Source organism: Chiloscyllium plagiosum, chromosome 1 (genome assembly GCF_004010195.1).
Source record: "Chiloscyllium plagiosum isolate BGI_BamShark_2017 chromosome 1, ASM401019v2, whole genome shotgun sequence".
Taxonomy (NCBI): domain Eukaryota; kingdom Metazoa; phylum Chordata; class Chondrichthyes; order Orectolobiformes; family Hemiscylliidae; genus Chiloscyllium; species Chiloscyllium plagiosum.
Genome location: NC_057710.1, coordinates 90,355,185 through 90,372,596, shown reverse-complemented (window position 1 = coordinate 90,372,596; position 17,412 = coordinate 90,355,185). Strand labels below are relative to the sequence as shown.

The 17,412-nt window shown below is 41.0% G+C and overlaps 1 protein-coding gene across 3 annotated transcripts in view; it reads right to left on the bottom strand.

Annotated features, from left to right (window-relative positions):
- The window catches only part of corin (corin, serine peptidase), a 241,591-nt gene that overhangs the window by 206,809 nt on the left and 17,370 nt on the right, over nt 1-17,412 (bottom strand). For all 3 annotated transcript variants that reach the window (XM_043691602.1, XM_043691580.1, XM_043691591.1), the window contains exon 2: nt 5,062-5,547. In XM_043691602.1, coding sequence (XP_043547537.1) covers nt 5,062-5,434 — 373 coding nt within the window. In that variant the 5' untranslated portion in view covers nt 5,435-5,547. The remainder of the gene's footprint in view (nt 1-5,061; nt 5,548-17,412) is intronic.

Here is a 17,412-nt window from a genome sequence, read left to right as displayed (position 1 = left end):
CTGAACTGCTGTCTATACACTTCTGGTACCAATTCATAAGCACTAAAAATTGCCTGTTTGACAAATTCATAATCTCTTGACCCCTCATCTGACGGTGCGGCAAATATCTCACTAGCTCTGCCTATTAGCTTAGTCTGAACTAATATTACCCACACGTTCTCTGGCCGTTCCATCTGCCTAGCCAATTTTACAAAAGAAATAAAGAAGGCTTCAACATCTTTCTCGTCAAAATGTGGCAATGTTTTAACATATTTGGATATATATTACCTTCTCTTTTCATCTCCATTCTGTTAACTTGACTTTCTTGACTAAGTCTCAACTTCTGAAGTTCGAATTCTCTCTCCTTTTCTCTTTCTTTTCTCGCTCCCTTTCTTCGCTCTCTTTTTGCTCAGCTAAGAAACTTCTTTCCCTTTATCTTCTAACTCTATTTTCCTCAATTTTAATTTAAGCTTTTTCTAACTCTACTGCACTTGTCTGTTTCTCTGATGCACCCAAGTGCTTAACTAACTTCTTTTTCAATTTCAGCTTTACTTTTGTCCCTGGTTAGACCCAATTCTAACCTCTTTGCTAATTCTAAAAGTATGGCCTTTCTCTATCTTTCTAAACTTTCTTGGGAAGTTTGAGAATCATCTTCAAACCCAAGAACCTCTTTAGCAATCTTAAGAGCCATTTCTCTCACTTCTAACTTAACTAACGACAAGTAACGGAAATTAAACAAATTGTCTCGCCTATGTTTTATTTAAAGATCTAGGACACTAATAGGCATGTGTTTAAATCTGCTGGGATTTTTTGAACCCCAAATCTATTCAAATCTGTCCAAATCTCAGACTGCATCTGTCTAAGTCTGTCCAAATCATGGCCCCAAGCCCCCAAACTATTACGACGCAGCGGTAAATCCTTCTGTTAATTAAACAAAACATCCAGAAAAGCTCACCTTGCCTCATAATCTGTTCAAGTATGAGCAGAGAACTCTCAAATTCCATTATTTAAAGAAAAAAATATCAATTTATTCTTTAACTCTAAAAGTGAACATTAAACAACAACTGTTCACAACTCTAAGCCTCTTTTCTCTTAAATGCCTGTTATCTGCCTCCAACAATATACGTTTCCAATTAAAAATAACAATTAAAATTACATCAATATAATTTCAAAACTACATAGCAGCTGTCATTGTCAGCATCTGTCTTCCTCTGGCTGGAGATCCCCCTGGGTGATCTTCGGTCTTTTGCTGCAAAGATGTTTCATATGAAAAAGGTGCCTTTGATGGAGAGGGTGTTGCTAGCAGTTACTCTGGCAATGGTAGCTGGTTTCACTCTGTCTAGCTGTCAAAACATCTGCTACTTTATACCTCCAGCAATGGATCATCTCATTGGTTCGATGTTGGCAAGACAATAAATTCAAAATTGATTGGTGTTTAGTATTCTGGGGTATAATTTAAACTGAATGGTTCAATTCAAATTGTTGTAAAAACAGCAACCAAAACTCAGGTATTTGTTTCACAGTCAAATGTTACATATTTCAATTTTCCAGTACACTCAGACTGCTAGTTAGTCACATGACAGGTGCCTGCAAGCTCTCAGTGCAAGCTTTCACTCTCTCTTAAAAGTAAAGTACACACCTTCACCTTCATAACATGAGTCACTCCATTTCCGATCTAACTTTTGACATTGATCAGCACCTTCTGCCTTCAATCCAGTTAGCTAATCTGTAACTCATTGCATAAGTCTTCCAGTTTTCAAATTGTTAAATGGTCAAGTAATGCATCAGAAACTAAGACATAAGCTTTTCATTGACAACAACTTTCTTCTCTTGAATGCAGTCTTACAGATCTACAGCCCAGTGCTCGAGCTGTCCCTTTTCAAGCTAATTGATCAATTAAAACTAACCACCTTTTTCCCCTTCCATTTCACTATGTCATGACAATAACATACATGCTCCCAAAAACAAAACTGATATTTTGTTAAATACTTTTTGAAAATTAAACTCAAATATATCCATTGGCGTTAGTGAATTTAATTACTTCTTCAAATAGATATTGAGGAATTGTAATAACCCCTACAAAGCTGATCATGAATTATTAATTAATCTCCCTGTGAAGCTCATTGAGTATGAGCTCCCTTGGTGACAAGCAACGGCCAGCCTAGCTGGACCTCACTACCTGAATCTTAAAGCAGACCCCTCACTGCAGGGGTACTTTCTCTCTCTCTCTCTCCAACTCCATTTTGACTCAGCCCTTTCCCACTCTCCCTATCTCTCCCTCACCTTTGATGGCTTGTATTGCCCGTAATGGGTTTTACCTGTAATATCAAATTGACTACACTGGTGATTTACCTGTGGTTGGTCACAGTTAAAAATAAAATCAAAAATGTCACAATGATTTTGTGATAGGGAAAAGGTTCAGTTGGGAGTAAGAGTACTTTTGATATAAAAAATATAAGGCAGACCCAGGGGCTGTTGCGTTGCAGTGGTAGTGTCCCTACCATCAAACCAGGATATCCACGTTTAAGTCCAATCAGCTCCAGAAGTGTGTTTAACAATTCTGAACACGTTGATTATAAAAGAATACAGCAGACCCGGATCAGGCCTTTTATGAAGCAATGGTAGTGTCCCAACCTCTGAGAACTGGGTTCATGCCCCTCTTGCTCCAGTGATATATTGTAATATTTCTGAACAGGTTGATAAAAATGATAAAGCAGACCCAGAATATAATGATAATTGGATGATGGAGAAAAAAATGTTCAGGTGGGTGAAGAGCACTTCTGGGTATAAGATAAAATGTGGACTAGGATGGGGTGGCTGGAGAGAAAGAAAGAAAGAAAGAAAGAAAGAAAGAAAGAAAGAAAGAAAGAAAGAAAGAAAGAGTAAGAGAGAAAATGGGGGCCTAGAGGTAATGTCACTGGACTAATAATCCAGAGGCCCAGACTAATTCTGTGGGGAATGCAGGTGATACTTTTGGGATAGGCCAGAAACTCCACCTGATAGGCAACTGATCTTTAAAATGGGTACTAGTGATCTATATGAAGTCATTGGGAAGCATCCCAAAGTTTTCCAAAAAGGTATCGAGAAGATAAAAGGCACCAGGGTCAATATTTATTTGGACCCAGAGGCCTGTCCTAAACACTTCAAGGCATGGCCAGTCCCCACTCCCTATGTGCCAAAGTAGAGTCTGAATTGGCATATGCCCAGTACAATTTGCTGAATGGCCACACACAGTAGTAAAACCTGACAATTCTGTCCATCCCTGGGGGAAATATGAGTTGATAGCCAGCAGAGTTTCCTATTTAGACAGATAACCTACCTACACATGGAAGACTGATATGAAAAGCTGGTTGAGGGTCACATATTTTCTAAATTACTTGAGTCACACCTACCTCCAACTGAAGCTTGAGAGGTCATCCAAGAAGTACATTACTATCTATACTGACAAATGACTGTATGAGTTCACACTCTTGAACTTTGGGGCAATCTTCAGCCTGTGCCACTTTTCAAAGGATAATGGAGAACATCCTCCAAGTGGTACCCATAGTGGCAATCTGTCTGGATAATGTTAATCTCAGGATCTACTGTAAAGGAATGTGTGCAGAGTTTGGAGGAGATCTTAAGGCATTTGTCTGAGGCCGACATCCAGCTAAAGAGGGAGATGTTTGTGTTCTGTGTAAACAAGCTAATGTACCACAGCAAGGACAGATTATACACCATTGAAGAGAAGACGAAAGCCATAAAAAAGGGGCTCTGTCTCTATGGAGCACAACAGAGCTGACATTTTGCCTAGGTCTGAAAAATTACTAGGGGAAGATACAGTCCATGTAAGGAATTTTGATGATGGCTCTCCGGGGATTCCAAGAGTTATTCTTAACAAGGAAACAGGAATGGTATTGTATGTGGTCAAAACTGGGGAATATCACTTCGACCAGTTCTGGCATGAATCCTCCACAAAGGCGATTGTTGCAATCAAAAAAAAGTAAAAAAAAGAAAAAAAGAGAAAAAAAAACGTGTCAGGGGTTCTGCTCACTCTCGGAGTCAAACCTGTGCGAGCTGGGTCAGTATCATGTACTGTGCATAAGTAATATAAAGGATGACTTGGTGATGGGATACAGGCCTTCATGGAGTTATTTCAACCTTATTCTTATTACAAGTTAAGACTTCACATAACATTAACATTAGAATCCTTGTGAGGAAATGTAATATCTGGTTCGGAGATAAGATGAATAACACTACATATAATGCATGCATTTAAAATGTTGAGATATGCATTGTGGATGTGAACTGATTAACTTGGAATTACTAGAGTAAGTGATGCGAATAGGATTAATGTAATACCAGGGTATCTAAAAATCAGAAAGCATGCTCTTTTTATAAATGTGGGCATGCAAAAATGATTCACAGCAAAAACATTCTTGTCCCACCTGCCAGCACCCAGCCCATATCCCTCCAAACCCTTTCTTTTCATATACGCATCTAGATGCCTTTTTAATGTTGCAATTGTACTAGCCTCCTCTGGCAGCCCATTTCACATGTGCACCACACTTTGCATGAACAAATTGCACCTTAGGTCTCTTTCATATCTTTCTCCCTCTCACCCTAAACCTATGCCCTCTAGTCCTGGACTCCTCCACCCCAGAGAAAAGACTTTGTCTATTAACTCTATCCATGCCCCTCATGATTTTATAAACCTCTATAAAGTCACCACTTAGCTTCTGACGCTCCAGGGAAAACAGCCTGGTGTCTAATTCCATTGACTGAAATGAAAAGGAATATCAGGAACAATGTAAAACAAGTGCCTGGGAGTTTGCACTGGGCTGTCATTGGGATTAACTTGGGGCTCTTTACATCTTGGTGAGGATTCTTCAATCTGATGAGCATCTCCTTAACCTATTTGCCCTGGTCACATAGTGCCCAGTAGAGATGTCTTTGCAGTTTTGGATTTCTATTTATCACAACTTTGAGTGCAAAATCCCATTGAAATTTGTAAGTGAATATAATCATAATGAATGGCTGGCCTTATTCATCGATCACTGAGCAAAATCCAGGCAATTGACTACAAGCAAAATGAATTCTTACCAACACTGGTGTCAAAATATGCAGCTTCATGTGTTGTGTCATTATTTGTCGCAATACTCGTGGAGCTGAGGCTGGGGAAAGAAGTCTTGAATGGTGAGACATTTGTAGGTGCTTCATTAGAATAAAATATTCCATCTGTCCTCTGAGTGACTGAGCTTGTATCTTCCACACGCAAGAATGATCCTGCACTGATGTCATCCAAACTGGGGGATATGCTCTGTGTTGACTGCAATCTGTCCTCCTGCATCACTGTGGTGTTCAACTGTTCCTTATTCAAATCAGTCAACTTGTCTTCATTATTCAGGCCACCAGTAGTTGAAATATTTGATACTGCAAAAGGAGATGGTGTCCCCAAATCTATTTGTTTTGGCATTCCTGAACTGTTTCCAATGATATCTGTATAAGTATTATCAGATACTTGTACAGTTCCACTGGTGGCAAGTACATGATTCCTCCTTTGATCAAAAAGACCATCACCTATAACACCTGTTGAAGAATATTGAAAAAGATTAATACATTGTTATAAGCAAATTCATAATTTATAAACACTAGCCTTTCCCTCAGTCAATAACTAAAGGGTGTAGACTTAGTCGGCAAAGGGGGAAATTGAAGAGAAAATGTTTCAACAAGTGTATGATGGGAGTCTTAAGCTTACTGCCGGAAAGTCTGGTAGAGGTAGAAATCCTCATCACATTGAATTATACTTGCTGCAGCTCTTTTCAGCTGACACAGACACAGCAGGTTGAATGTCCTTATACTATGTCACAAACCCAAATGTTTTTGATATAATTGGAAACCATTTAGTTTTAATAAGGTCAAAATCTCCATTCAAAATAATTTAATGGGTATTTCTGTGTTTCCTCTAATTATTAGCAGAGGCATTAAACTGTACATTGACTTGGTTAACTTCAGGAGCTTATGAATATTATCTGAGCTGGGAAATACAAAGTCAATTAATTAAGATGCAAGCTGAAAATGTGTTGCTGGAAAAGCGCAGCAGGTCAGGCAGCATCCAAGGAACAGGAGAATCGACGTTTCGGGCATAAGCCCTTCTTCAGGAATGAGGAAAGTTTGTCCAGCAGGCTAAGATAAAAGGTAGGGAGGAGGGACTTGGAGGAGGGGCTCTTATGGTTACCTCCAATACCAGCACACTCTTGCCCAAAACTGCTCCTAATATTCCAAAACTGGTCCAACCAGAAGGTTATGCAGTCCATAGAGTCATAGAGATGTACATGTATTGGAAAGACAAGGGATGGTTAGGGATCATCAGCATGGCTTTGTGAATGGCAAATCATGTCTCATGAACTTAGTTCAGTTATTGAAGAAGAAAAGTTTTTGAAAGAGATTTAATCAGGGCAGAGTGATGGACGTGATCGATATGGACTTCAGTAAGGCATTCGACCACGTTCCCCATGGGAGATTGGTTAGCAAAGTTAGATCTCATGGAATACAGGGATAGCTAATCATTTGAATGCAGAACTGGCTTGAAGGTAGAAGACGGAGGATGGTGCTGGAGGGTTGCTTTTAAGACTGAGGCCTGTGACCAGCGAAATATATCCCTGGTGGTGGGGTCCGTATGGAGGTGGCGGAAATGACGACGGATGGTATGATGTATATGGAGGTTGGTGGGATGGTAGGTGAGGACCAGTGGGGTTCTGCCCTGGTGGCAATTGGGGGGGGGGTAGCTCAAGGACAGAGGAGCGGGAAGTGGAGGAGGTGCGGTGGAGAGCACGTCTGGGGGAGCGCAATTGCGGTCTTTTAAGAAGGAGGCCATCTGGATTAATCGGCATTGGAACTGGTACTCCTGGGAGCAGATGCGGCAGAGACAAAGGAATTGAGAATATGGGATGGCGTTTTTACAGGGGGCAGGGTGGGAGGAGGTGTAGTCTAGGTAACTGTGGGAGTCGGTCGGTATCTCGGGTGACCAAATCTACACGGATATTTACTATAAACCGACCGACAATATTCCCTCCCAGATGTGAATTGGATGTGATCAATTTCACTTGCATTTTGCCTCAATTTTCAACGACAATTATTTAAGAACAGCAGCTAAGGGAAGCTTTAATTAGTTTCAGCAGACAGTCAGCTGCAAAATGTTTAAGCAAGATTTTGCACTTTAAGGTCTTCACAAATCTATGGAAAATAATTGCAAATTAACTCAGCATGTACCTGTGAATTTAAAAAAGGACTTCTTTATAATCTTCACTCCAGTTCCCAGTGATATAACAGCAATCCCATTTTACAACATAACACTCCACTTGACTTACCATTAGATTACTTACAGTGTGGAAACAGGCCCTTCGGCCCAACACGTCCACACCGACCCACCGAAGCGCAACCCACCCAGACCCATTCCCCTACATTTACCCCTTCATCTAACACTACGGGCAATTTAGCATGGCCAATTCACCTAACCTGCACATTTTTGGACTGTGGGAGGAAACGCACACAGACACGGGGAGAATATGCAAACTCCACACAGACAGTCGCCTGAGGTGGGAATTGAACCCAGGTCTCTGGCACTGTGAGGCAGCAGTGCTAACCACTGTGCCACGTGCCACCCAAAGTAAAGGTTTCATTTTCACATTCCCTCTAAGCACAGTCGGGACTGTTAACTCACACTGAAACCAGTTGGTGAAGTAAAAAACTGGACAGAGGGAAAAATTGGGAAAGCAGTCAGTGGTTCTTGTTCACAAGGGTTGCTGAGATGATCTGTATGAGTTTTGTGCTGTTCTGGATACTTGCATTTTTATCAAGGGGCACAGGGTGCTGGTTCACTTATAAAAGTTATCTAGTTTATTAGTAAAAGTCCCTACTTTCAGCAATTGTTGAAGGAAAAATAGACTGCTTTTTTTTCAGGTTTAAAGTGACCTTTACTGCATGGAACAGAGAGAGAGAACTCCTAAGCTGGTGAAGGTCTTTAGGCTTCTCTTGTTCAGCTAACTGAGGGCCAATCATAGTTGTTGGCAGAAAAGAGAACTTCGTCATTGGTAACTGATCTTTAAGCCACAAATCAATCTACCAATTGTTGCGAACCAAAGCTTTATTTGTACACAACCCTTTGGTTCAATCCCATTTTCAATTGCAGCTATATAAACAATCTTCGTCAGGCGGCACGGTGGCACAGTCGTTAGCACTGCTGCCTCACAGCGCCAGAGACCCGGGTTCAATTCCCGCCTCAGGCGACTGACTGTGTGGAGTTTGCATATTGTCTGCGTGGGTTTCCTACGAATGCTCCGGTTTCCTCCCACAGTCACAAAGATGTGCAGGACAGGTGAATTGGCGATGCTAAATTGCCCGTAGCCTTAGGTAAGGGGTAGATGTAGGAGTATGGGTGGGTTTTGCTTCAAAGTGGGCGGCACGGTGGCACAGTGGTTAGCACTGCTGCCTCACAGCGCCAGAGACCCGGGTTCAATTCCCGACTCAGGCAACTGACTGTGTGGAGTTTGCACGTTCTCCCCGTGTCTGCGTGGGTTTCCTCCGGGTGCTCCGGTTTCCTCCCACAGTCCAAAGATGTGCAGGGTCAGGTGAATTGGCCACGCTAAATTGCCCATAGTGTTAGGTTAAAGGGGTAAATATAGGGGTAGGGGTAAGGTCAGAATGGGTGGGTTGCGCTTCGGCGGGTCAGTGTGGACTTGTTGGGCCGAAGGGCCTGTTTCCACCCTGTAAGTAATCTAATATAATCTTCACAATGAATATTAAGTTACTTGTTTTCAAACCATTCAGCAATCTTTATAAATCCAATAGTTTTAACATAGTTCTTTTCTAATCTTAGTCCACAATTTATAGAACAGTAAAATGAAAAGACATAGCCTTTGGGAGATCTGTTTTTATATTTCTAGCTAGCTTTCTGTTATACTCTAATTTCTCCCTTCTTTTAATCATACTTTGCTGGTTTTTCAATCCTGTCCATTATTCTGACCTTATCAGCAATCCCCACAGAATTCCGCACTTTTTCTTTCAATGTAATACTGTCTGTAATTACCTCAGTTAGCCACTTGTGTTGCATTTTATTTCTCGAGTTTTTCTTCTTGCTGGAATGTATCTTTGTTGTGTAGTACATAACACCTGCCTCTGTATCTGTATGGACCTACCCCATTGCCCAGTTCATTTTGGCCAACTCAATCTTCATATTCCTCCAATGGCGTGTATTCAATTTTAAAATGTTAGTCTTAGACCCATGCTTCTCTTTCTTAAACTGCATATGAAATTCAATCATGTTATGAATGCTGCTATCTAGAGGCTCCTTTACTAAGAGGTCATTAATTCATCCTCTCTCATTGCAAGGTCAAGAATAGCCTGATCTCCAACTGGCTCTGAAGTACATGCAGTAAGAAATTATCCTGAAAACTCTCTATTAACTTATCTTCCAATATACCAATCTTACTTGTCCAAAGTAAATGTGCATTTAAATCACCCATAAATATTGCCATATCTTCTATGCAAGATCCAATTATTTATTATATTTTTTGTTTTATAATGCGATTGTTGTTAGGGGACCTGAGAACCAGTGACTTCTTACCTCTGCTATTTTTTAATCTCTGCCCAACCTGACTCCACATTTTGGTCTTTAGAATGAAGGTCACCTCTTACTAAGACCCCTTGAGCCTGCTCCACCATTTCAATATGATCAAGCCAGACCATAGACCCTCCCCCATATCTCTTGATCCTATTAGCTACAAAAGCTGGACCTACTCCAAGTCCTGAAGAAGGGTCACTGGACTCGAAACATTAACTCTGCTTCCTATCCACAAATGCTGCCAGATCTTCTGGGTTTCTCCAGCAATTTCTGTTTTTGTTTCAGATTTCCAGCATTCAAAGTTTTTTGTTTTATAATAGCTCTATCATTTTCTTCTTGAAAACACAATGTTTTGCCTCACCCTCTTTCTGTGGTTTTGAATTCCACGGGCTCACCTCTCATTGGATGAAGAGATTTCTCCTCATCTTAGGCCTAAAAGATTTACCCCTTATCCTTATCCTGGTTCCTGACCTCCACAAAGATTAGATAAATGGACCAAAATTTAACAAGGTTTAATATGGAAAAATTATTGGTTATCTGTTTTTGCCAGCAGACTAGAGAGGCAACTCATTATCTAAATGGAGAGAAACTTCAAAATGCTTCAATTCAGATGGATCTGGCTACCCTTGTGCATAGATTGTAGAATACTGGCAAGCAGGTACAGCAAGTAATAAAGAAGGGAAGTGAAATTTTGGCAATTATTGCTACAGCATTGTAATATAAAAGTAAGAAAGTGTTGTTGCAACCATACAAGGCATTGGTGACACCTTATCTAAAGTATAGCTTTAGTTCCCTCACTTGAGATAAGGTGTAATTGCATTAGAGGCAATTCAGAGAAGATTAATTCCAGAAATGAAAGGCTTGTCTTATGAGGCGAGATTGAGCAGGTTAGGCTAAACCCACTAGAGTTTAGGAGAATGACAGGAAACCTAATTGAGGTTTATAAGATGCTAAAGGGGATTGACAAAGTAGACGTACAGATGATGTTTACCCCTGCGGGGAATCTAGAACAGAGGTCACAGTTTTAGGTTAAGCAGTAGCAGACTTAAAACAAAGGTTAGGAGGAATTACTTCTTTCAAAGGGTTGTGAATTTGTGGAAGTCACAATCCCAAAGAGTGGTTACTGTGACAATGGATAAATTTGAGGAGGAGATAGACAGATTTTTCATTAGCAATGGCTTAAAAGGTTATGGGACTGGGCAGGAAAGCGGAGTTGAGGCCAACTGGAGATCATCTACGTGTATATTAAATGGCAGAGCAGGCTCAAGGGGCTGCATTGCCTAGTACTGATCAATGTTCTTTTATTCTTATCACAATTTCAATGGTATATCATGTCATACGTGACCAGAATATTGGCTCAGCCTAATCCCAGAGGACCTAAACAATGTAACTGCATCATTCAATCAATATAATTGGCATGAGGCCAGTTACTTTGAGAGTCAAACCTCATTGACATTAGAGCAGTGAGCAGTGCTATAAGAATCACAGACAGCAACCCAGTTGAGGGGGTGGGAATTCTGGCAGCTCTGACAGTGGAGACCAGCCAGAAATGTTATGCTAGGGCAGACATTACACATGCTCAGATGTGCAGATGGAGCCAGCAGTGTGGACGAGAAGATTCTGTGGGCCAAGAGGAATATATATTCAACATGAAAGAAAAAGCGAAGAAAACTAACTTCTGCAGTAGTTCCTTTAACTAGGATTTCTTAACCCTTAACATAACATTCTCAAGTTTGTATTTTAATCCTAAGATACCACAACTGGAACGAGGCTCCCAGCTGAAATGGAGGGACAGTTGGACTATCATTTCAGAGCCACCCCAGAAAAGGATGGAGCTAGAAATACAGTTCTATAGATATGGGTTGATACCACCTAGCTTAAACCGTGTAGTTTGACTTACAATTGGCCGTCAATAACAAGAACAAATGTCAGCATTATGCAGATAGGTGGAAATGAATTGGTTATGTAATGGTCCGTCACATCACCAGTGCTTTGTTGGTGCTGCTCCAAAAAGCGAAGATAGGCATAAAGGTATACAAAAAATTATCAATATAAATGCTACTCAACAGAACGTTCCAAGATTATGTCAAGTTCTTCTTAATGTCACAATCTTCAAATTAGAGTATTAATGGGAAAATTCATACACAAGGTAATTTAGTAAGTTGCCACCAATGCAAGAAATCATCCTCCCATGTGCTCCTATATTAAGCTTTAAAAGTTCTATATGTGGGCTGGAAGCATGCGCTGTTTGCTGTCACACTACGATTCTATACACACTGCCAAGGATAGTGTGATGTACAAAACTACAGCTAAAGCAAATAAGCCTTCTGTGTCTCTCAGAGAATACTAATTTCATGCCTAAGGCTATGAAACTTTCAACAGACAATCCTGTTAAGGAGGAAAAGTCAGTTCCAAATGAAAATACAACTCCAATTAGTCATTGAGAGATTACAGGTACGTAACTCAGTACAAAGGGCATAGTGAAAAAATTGAACTGAAGGCACAGGTAGCCACTTAGAAACACGCTATCATAGCGATTTCTGAAACATAGCCTGAACAGCGATAGGATTGGCAGCTCAATCTTTCTGTTGCAAGATTTTCAGTCAAGTGGGGGTTAGGTGAAGGGGGTGTTTACATTCCAATATTGGTTAAAGAAATAATCCCATTTGTGAGCAGCAATGAAGGAAGCCATATATGTTGAACTGATAATCAAGCTGATGGGAGTTTAGATTAGATTATATTACATTACAGTGTGGAAACAGGCCCTTCGGCCCAACAAGTCCACACTGACCCGCCAAAGTGCAACCCACCCATACCCCTACATTTACCCCTTACCTAACACTACGGACAATTTAGCATGGCCAATTCACCTGACCTGCACATCTTTGGACTGTGGGAGGAAACCAGAGCACCCGGAGGAAACCCACACAGACACGGGGAGAACGTGCAAACTCCACACAGTCAGTCGCCTGAGGCGGGAATTGAACCCCGGTCTCTGACGCTGTGAGGCAACAGTGCTAACCACTGTGCCACCATGCGAGTTTACTATTATACTCGGGCAATTTAATTGAGGGCTACATATTGGGATGCCTAGACAGAGTGGATAGGAAGCCATATTCAAAATAAGGCAAAAGTGAGGACTGCAGATGCTGAAAATCAGAGTCAAGATTAGAGTGGTGCTGGAAAAGCACAGCCAGTCAGGCAGCATCCAAGAAGCAGGAAAATCAACATTTTGGGCAAAAGTCCTGATGAAGGGCTTTTGCCTAATATGTTGATTTTCCTGCTCCTCTGATGCTGCCTGACCAGCTGTGCTTTTCCAGCACCACTCTAATCCATATTCAAAACAAGTCGGGGGTGGGGGTGGGGGTGGGGAAAGGGGAGTTGTGCTTTGGGCAGCAGGTGGATCTAAATTCAAAATCCTCAAATCACGATGGAAAAGCTCTCCACAGGGATGACCAGAGAAAGAATAATAGAATGGAAGAAAATAATGAGAATCCACTCCTATAGCCACAGGCTAGTTCTCTCCCATTGATTGTCTTTGACAGGTTTATGCCAGCAGCAAATGTGGGAGAGTCTATGATTGGAGGAGCGAGGTGAGGGATAGTAGTCAGTAAGGCTGGAGGAATTGGGAGTGGAATAGGAAATGGGGCCCTGTAGGAAGACCAGAATGGAGATGGGAAGCAAAACCTGTACCCAGGCAGGGAGGCTGGGGATTGTGGGATAATTAGGTTGTAAAGTGGAGAAAGGAACTGCAAAGGGGGACAGAAAGTGAATGTTGCTGGAAAGGTGCATGAAGAGTGACTACAAAGGGGTGAGAAAGAGGGAAGCAAGAAAGAGGGGACAAGAAAAAGTGGGACAAGGACTAGTATGGGGACTGAAGAGTTGGAAAATGGAGTAAGCAGTAATAGGAGTGAGGGGCTGCAAAGCAGAATGAAGGGGGTGGGGTATTCTGTAAATGGGAAATGGGGCTGTAAGGGGGCACAGAGGAAAACTCAATAAACCGGGAACAGGAAAACTGAAATCATGAATTCCTTGCAAGTTTATGTGAAGTCTCTAGATTAAAGCTGCTGGAGTTCAGGAGCTACTCTATGGGGAAAGTGTAGTGGATACAATTGTAATAAACATTGCGTCAACTGCATATTTTAAAATTGATATCTTATTTCTTAAAGATTCACATTTATGTGACAATATATTTAAAAGTGTTCTACAAACTATGAATTATTTGAGGAGAATGACCGTTAGAGACAATCTCAGATACCGTTCAAACAAGCCCTCTCTGAACTACTTCTAATGCATTTACATCCTTTTTTACAATCTTGTCTGTTCTTTCTTCCCCTGATCCGGATTCCCAGCCTCTGGACTCAGCGCAGACATGATGTGATGGCCTCCCGGCCTGGCGAGGCAGGAGGGGTGACCTCCCGTCCTGGCACAATGGACTCTCTGCCCAGCGCGGCGGACTCTCTGCCCACCGTGGTGATCTCTCAGTGGTCAGCGGGACAGTCTCTCGACCCAACATGGTGGTCTTTGGGTGGTACATGATGTGGCCTCAGCATGGACTCCTGTTCTCGAGGAAGTTCCTCGAAGTGCAGTCCCACCATAGCTAAGCACTTAAGAAAGAGTTAAAATTAATGCTTCAGAATCTGAAAAAGGGTCACTGGACCCGAAACATGAACTCTGCTTATGCTCCACAGATGCTGCCAAATCTGCTGAGTTTTTCCAGCAATTTTTGTTTCTGATTTCCAGCATCTGCAGTTCTTTGGTTTTTTTTTGTTTAGAGGTACATTGATTACAAAGGGAATGAAAGCTTATTGGTACATGCAGGAATGTAGAATTGAGGTTACAATCAGCCACAATCTTATTGAGTGGTGGAGCAAGTTCAAAGGGTTGAGTCACCTACTTTTCTTCCTTGCTTATATATCAGTGATTTGAAGGAGAGATTTCTCCAGTGAACCATGCACAAAAAAAGTGGTTGAAAAAAATTAGGAGATAGCAAGCAACGAAGTGATCAGATCTTGCCTAGTCAGTGATGAGACTTTGGGAAAGATGAAGACACAACAAATGAACTCAATATTACATTTTACGTACAGGTTGTTCTGCTATTACGCAACAGTTGTGTTCCTATGCAACTTGGCACGATGGAAAACCGCTATAGAAAATCATACCGTAGAAGTTCACTAATAAAAAATTGCTATACCCATTCAGAAGAAAGTTTGCATTATTCAAACAACATCCACAATTCACAAATCGCATTATAGCCAATTTGCATTGACAAAATGTGCATTATAACAGAATGACCTGTATAATTTTACATAATTAAAAACAACTTGATTTACACAGTGCCTTTAACATGGTAAAATATCCCAATATGCTTTACAGAAGAGTTATCAAACAAGATTTAGCACTTAGCCACATAAGGAGATTTTAGATCATGTAGCCCAAAGCTTGGACAAAGGCTTTGAAGAGTGAGGAACAGGAGTGTGGTAGCGAGACAATGAAGTTTAGGGAGGTAATTCTGGAACTTAGGACTGACTCAACTAATGCATTGGTGAAGGGAAGAAAACTAGGTTGGGTAGTTTACCAAAATTATAGAAGTATAGAGTTCTTGGAGGATAATATAGTGATAAGATGAGACAAGGACGTAGTAGATTTTGAAAGCAAAGTTGAGAATCTTAAAATGGAGGTGCTGGCAGGCATGGAGTAGACAAACACTTGTAAGCTTAAAAATGTGTTGCTGGAAAAGCGCAGCAGGTCAGGCAGCATCAAAGGAACAGGAGAATCGACATTTCGGGCATAAGCCCTTCTTCAGGAATGAGGAGAGTGTGCCAAGCAGGCTAAAATAAAAGATAGGGAGGAGGGACTTGGGGGAGGGGTGTTGGGAATACGATAGGTGGAAGGAGGTTAAGGTGAGGATGATAGGCCGGAGAGGGGGTGGGGGCGGAGAGGTCGGGAAGAAGATTGCAGGTCAAGAAGGCGGTGCTGAGTCTGAGGGTGGGACTGAGAAAAGGTGAGGGGAGCACAATGTAATAGCTGAACATAGACTAATTGACATGTTCAATGTATTCATGACAGTGGCCAAAAAATGTTTTTTGAAGAAAAAATTTTGTTTCTCCTACTTTTGGTCCTGACCTCGAACTGTACATAATTTATTACATGTGGATTAATATAATAAAAAAGTGATTGAGTGCACACTGCATAGATTTTCTCACACATACAATTAGTTTATAGATACACAGAGCATTACTATCATAGATCCAATCAATAGAACTGAAGCAAGTATGTTCACTTTAGTTGCCTCAGTTTTGTGGTTGCAATGACATCAAGCAACATTGTAAATAACAATTTTAAAAAAAGTCTTCTGACTTATTTAATTGGAAATCTAAAATACTGTTGCTTAGAGACAGTAAAGGTGGAAAGAGACATGGAAAAAGAGTTGCACACAGACCCAAAGGAGGCATCTGGCAGAGCTTGGAGAGGGGGTGGCCAGTAACTATAACAGCACAATTCCTCAAATTAAGGTTTGGATTCAGAGTATTTAAACACAGACATACATATGCCTTTACATCTACATCTGTTTTTCAAATATGAAATTGATATTGATCTAACTACAGTTCAATATATACAGTTCAACTACAGCTTTATGTTGAACTACATGGACAAAACAGTAAAATATTAAGTGGGAGGAATTGTGAACAAACTGGATAATATTACAAGACCACCTCAAGTATAACATTCTGGTCACAAAATGAAAAGGAACACATTCATAAAGAATATTTATTTTTGAAGTGCAATCTCTATTATAATGTAGAAAATAATGGAAGCTAATTTCACAGAATCACAAAATTGTTACAGCATAGGAAGTGGTCATTCAGCTCATTGTGTCTGCACCAATTCTGCAAACAAGGTATTTAAACTCATGAGAGCTCTGGACAGAGTAGATAAGGAGAAACTGTACCTACTCATGAAAGAACCTTGAGCAGGAGGACACAGAATTGAAGTAATTAGTAAAGGAAGCAAAAGCAACCTGGAGATACTTTTTCACACAGAAAATGGTAAAGGCTGGAAATGCCATTCTCTTACTGTCATTCTCACACCTTCTCCCTAGAACCCTGCACATTGTTGTTTGAAAGTGAATGATCTCATTCCCTTCTGCAAGCCTCGATTGAATCTGCCTCCACATACCCTCTGGGAATGCATTTCCAGCCTTTACCGTTTGCTGCCTGAAATGTCTTTCTCCAGGTTGCTTTTGCTTATTTTACTATTTACTTCAATTCTTGTCCTCCTGTTCACGGTTCTTTCATAAGTGGGTCCAGTTTCTCCTTATCTACTCTGTCCAGCCTTCTCATGATTTAAAAATAAACAAATTTCATCAGTCTTTTCTTCAAGGAAAACCATCATAACTTCTTCCATTTATTGTGTAACGAACCAGAATTGGTCAGGGACCTCGAATGAAGGAGCCATTGGGAAGTAGTGACCATAATACATTAAACTTCAATCTGCAATTTGAGAGGGAGGGAGAGGGTACAGTCAGAAGTGACAGTACTTCTGTTGAATAAAGGGAACTATGGAGCTATGAGGGCAGAGCTGGCCAAAGTTCAATGGTGCAATACCTTAGCAGGGATGGCCGTGGAGGAACAAGGGTGGATATTTCTGTGTATAATGCAGAAGTTGCAGGATCAGTTCATTCCTAAAAGGAAGAAAGATCCCAGGAGGAGACATGGGCGGCCGTGGCTGACGAGGGAAGTTAAGAAACATATAAAGTTAAAAGAGAAAAAGTATAACATAGCAAAGATAAGTGGGAAAACGGAGGACTGGGAAGCTTTTAAAGAACAACA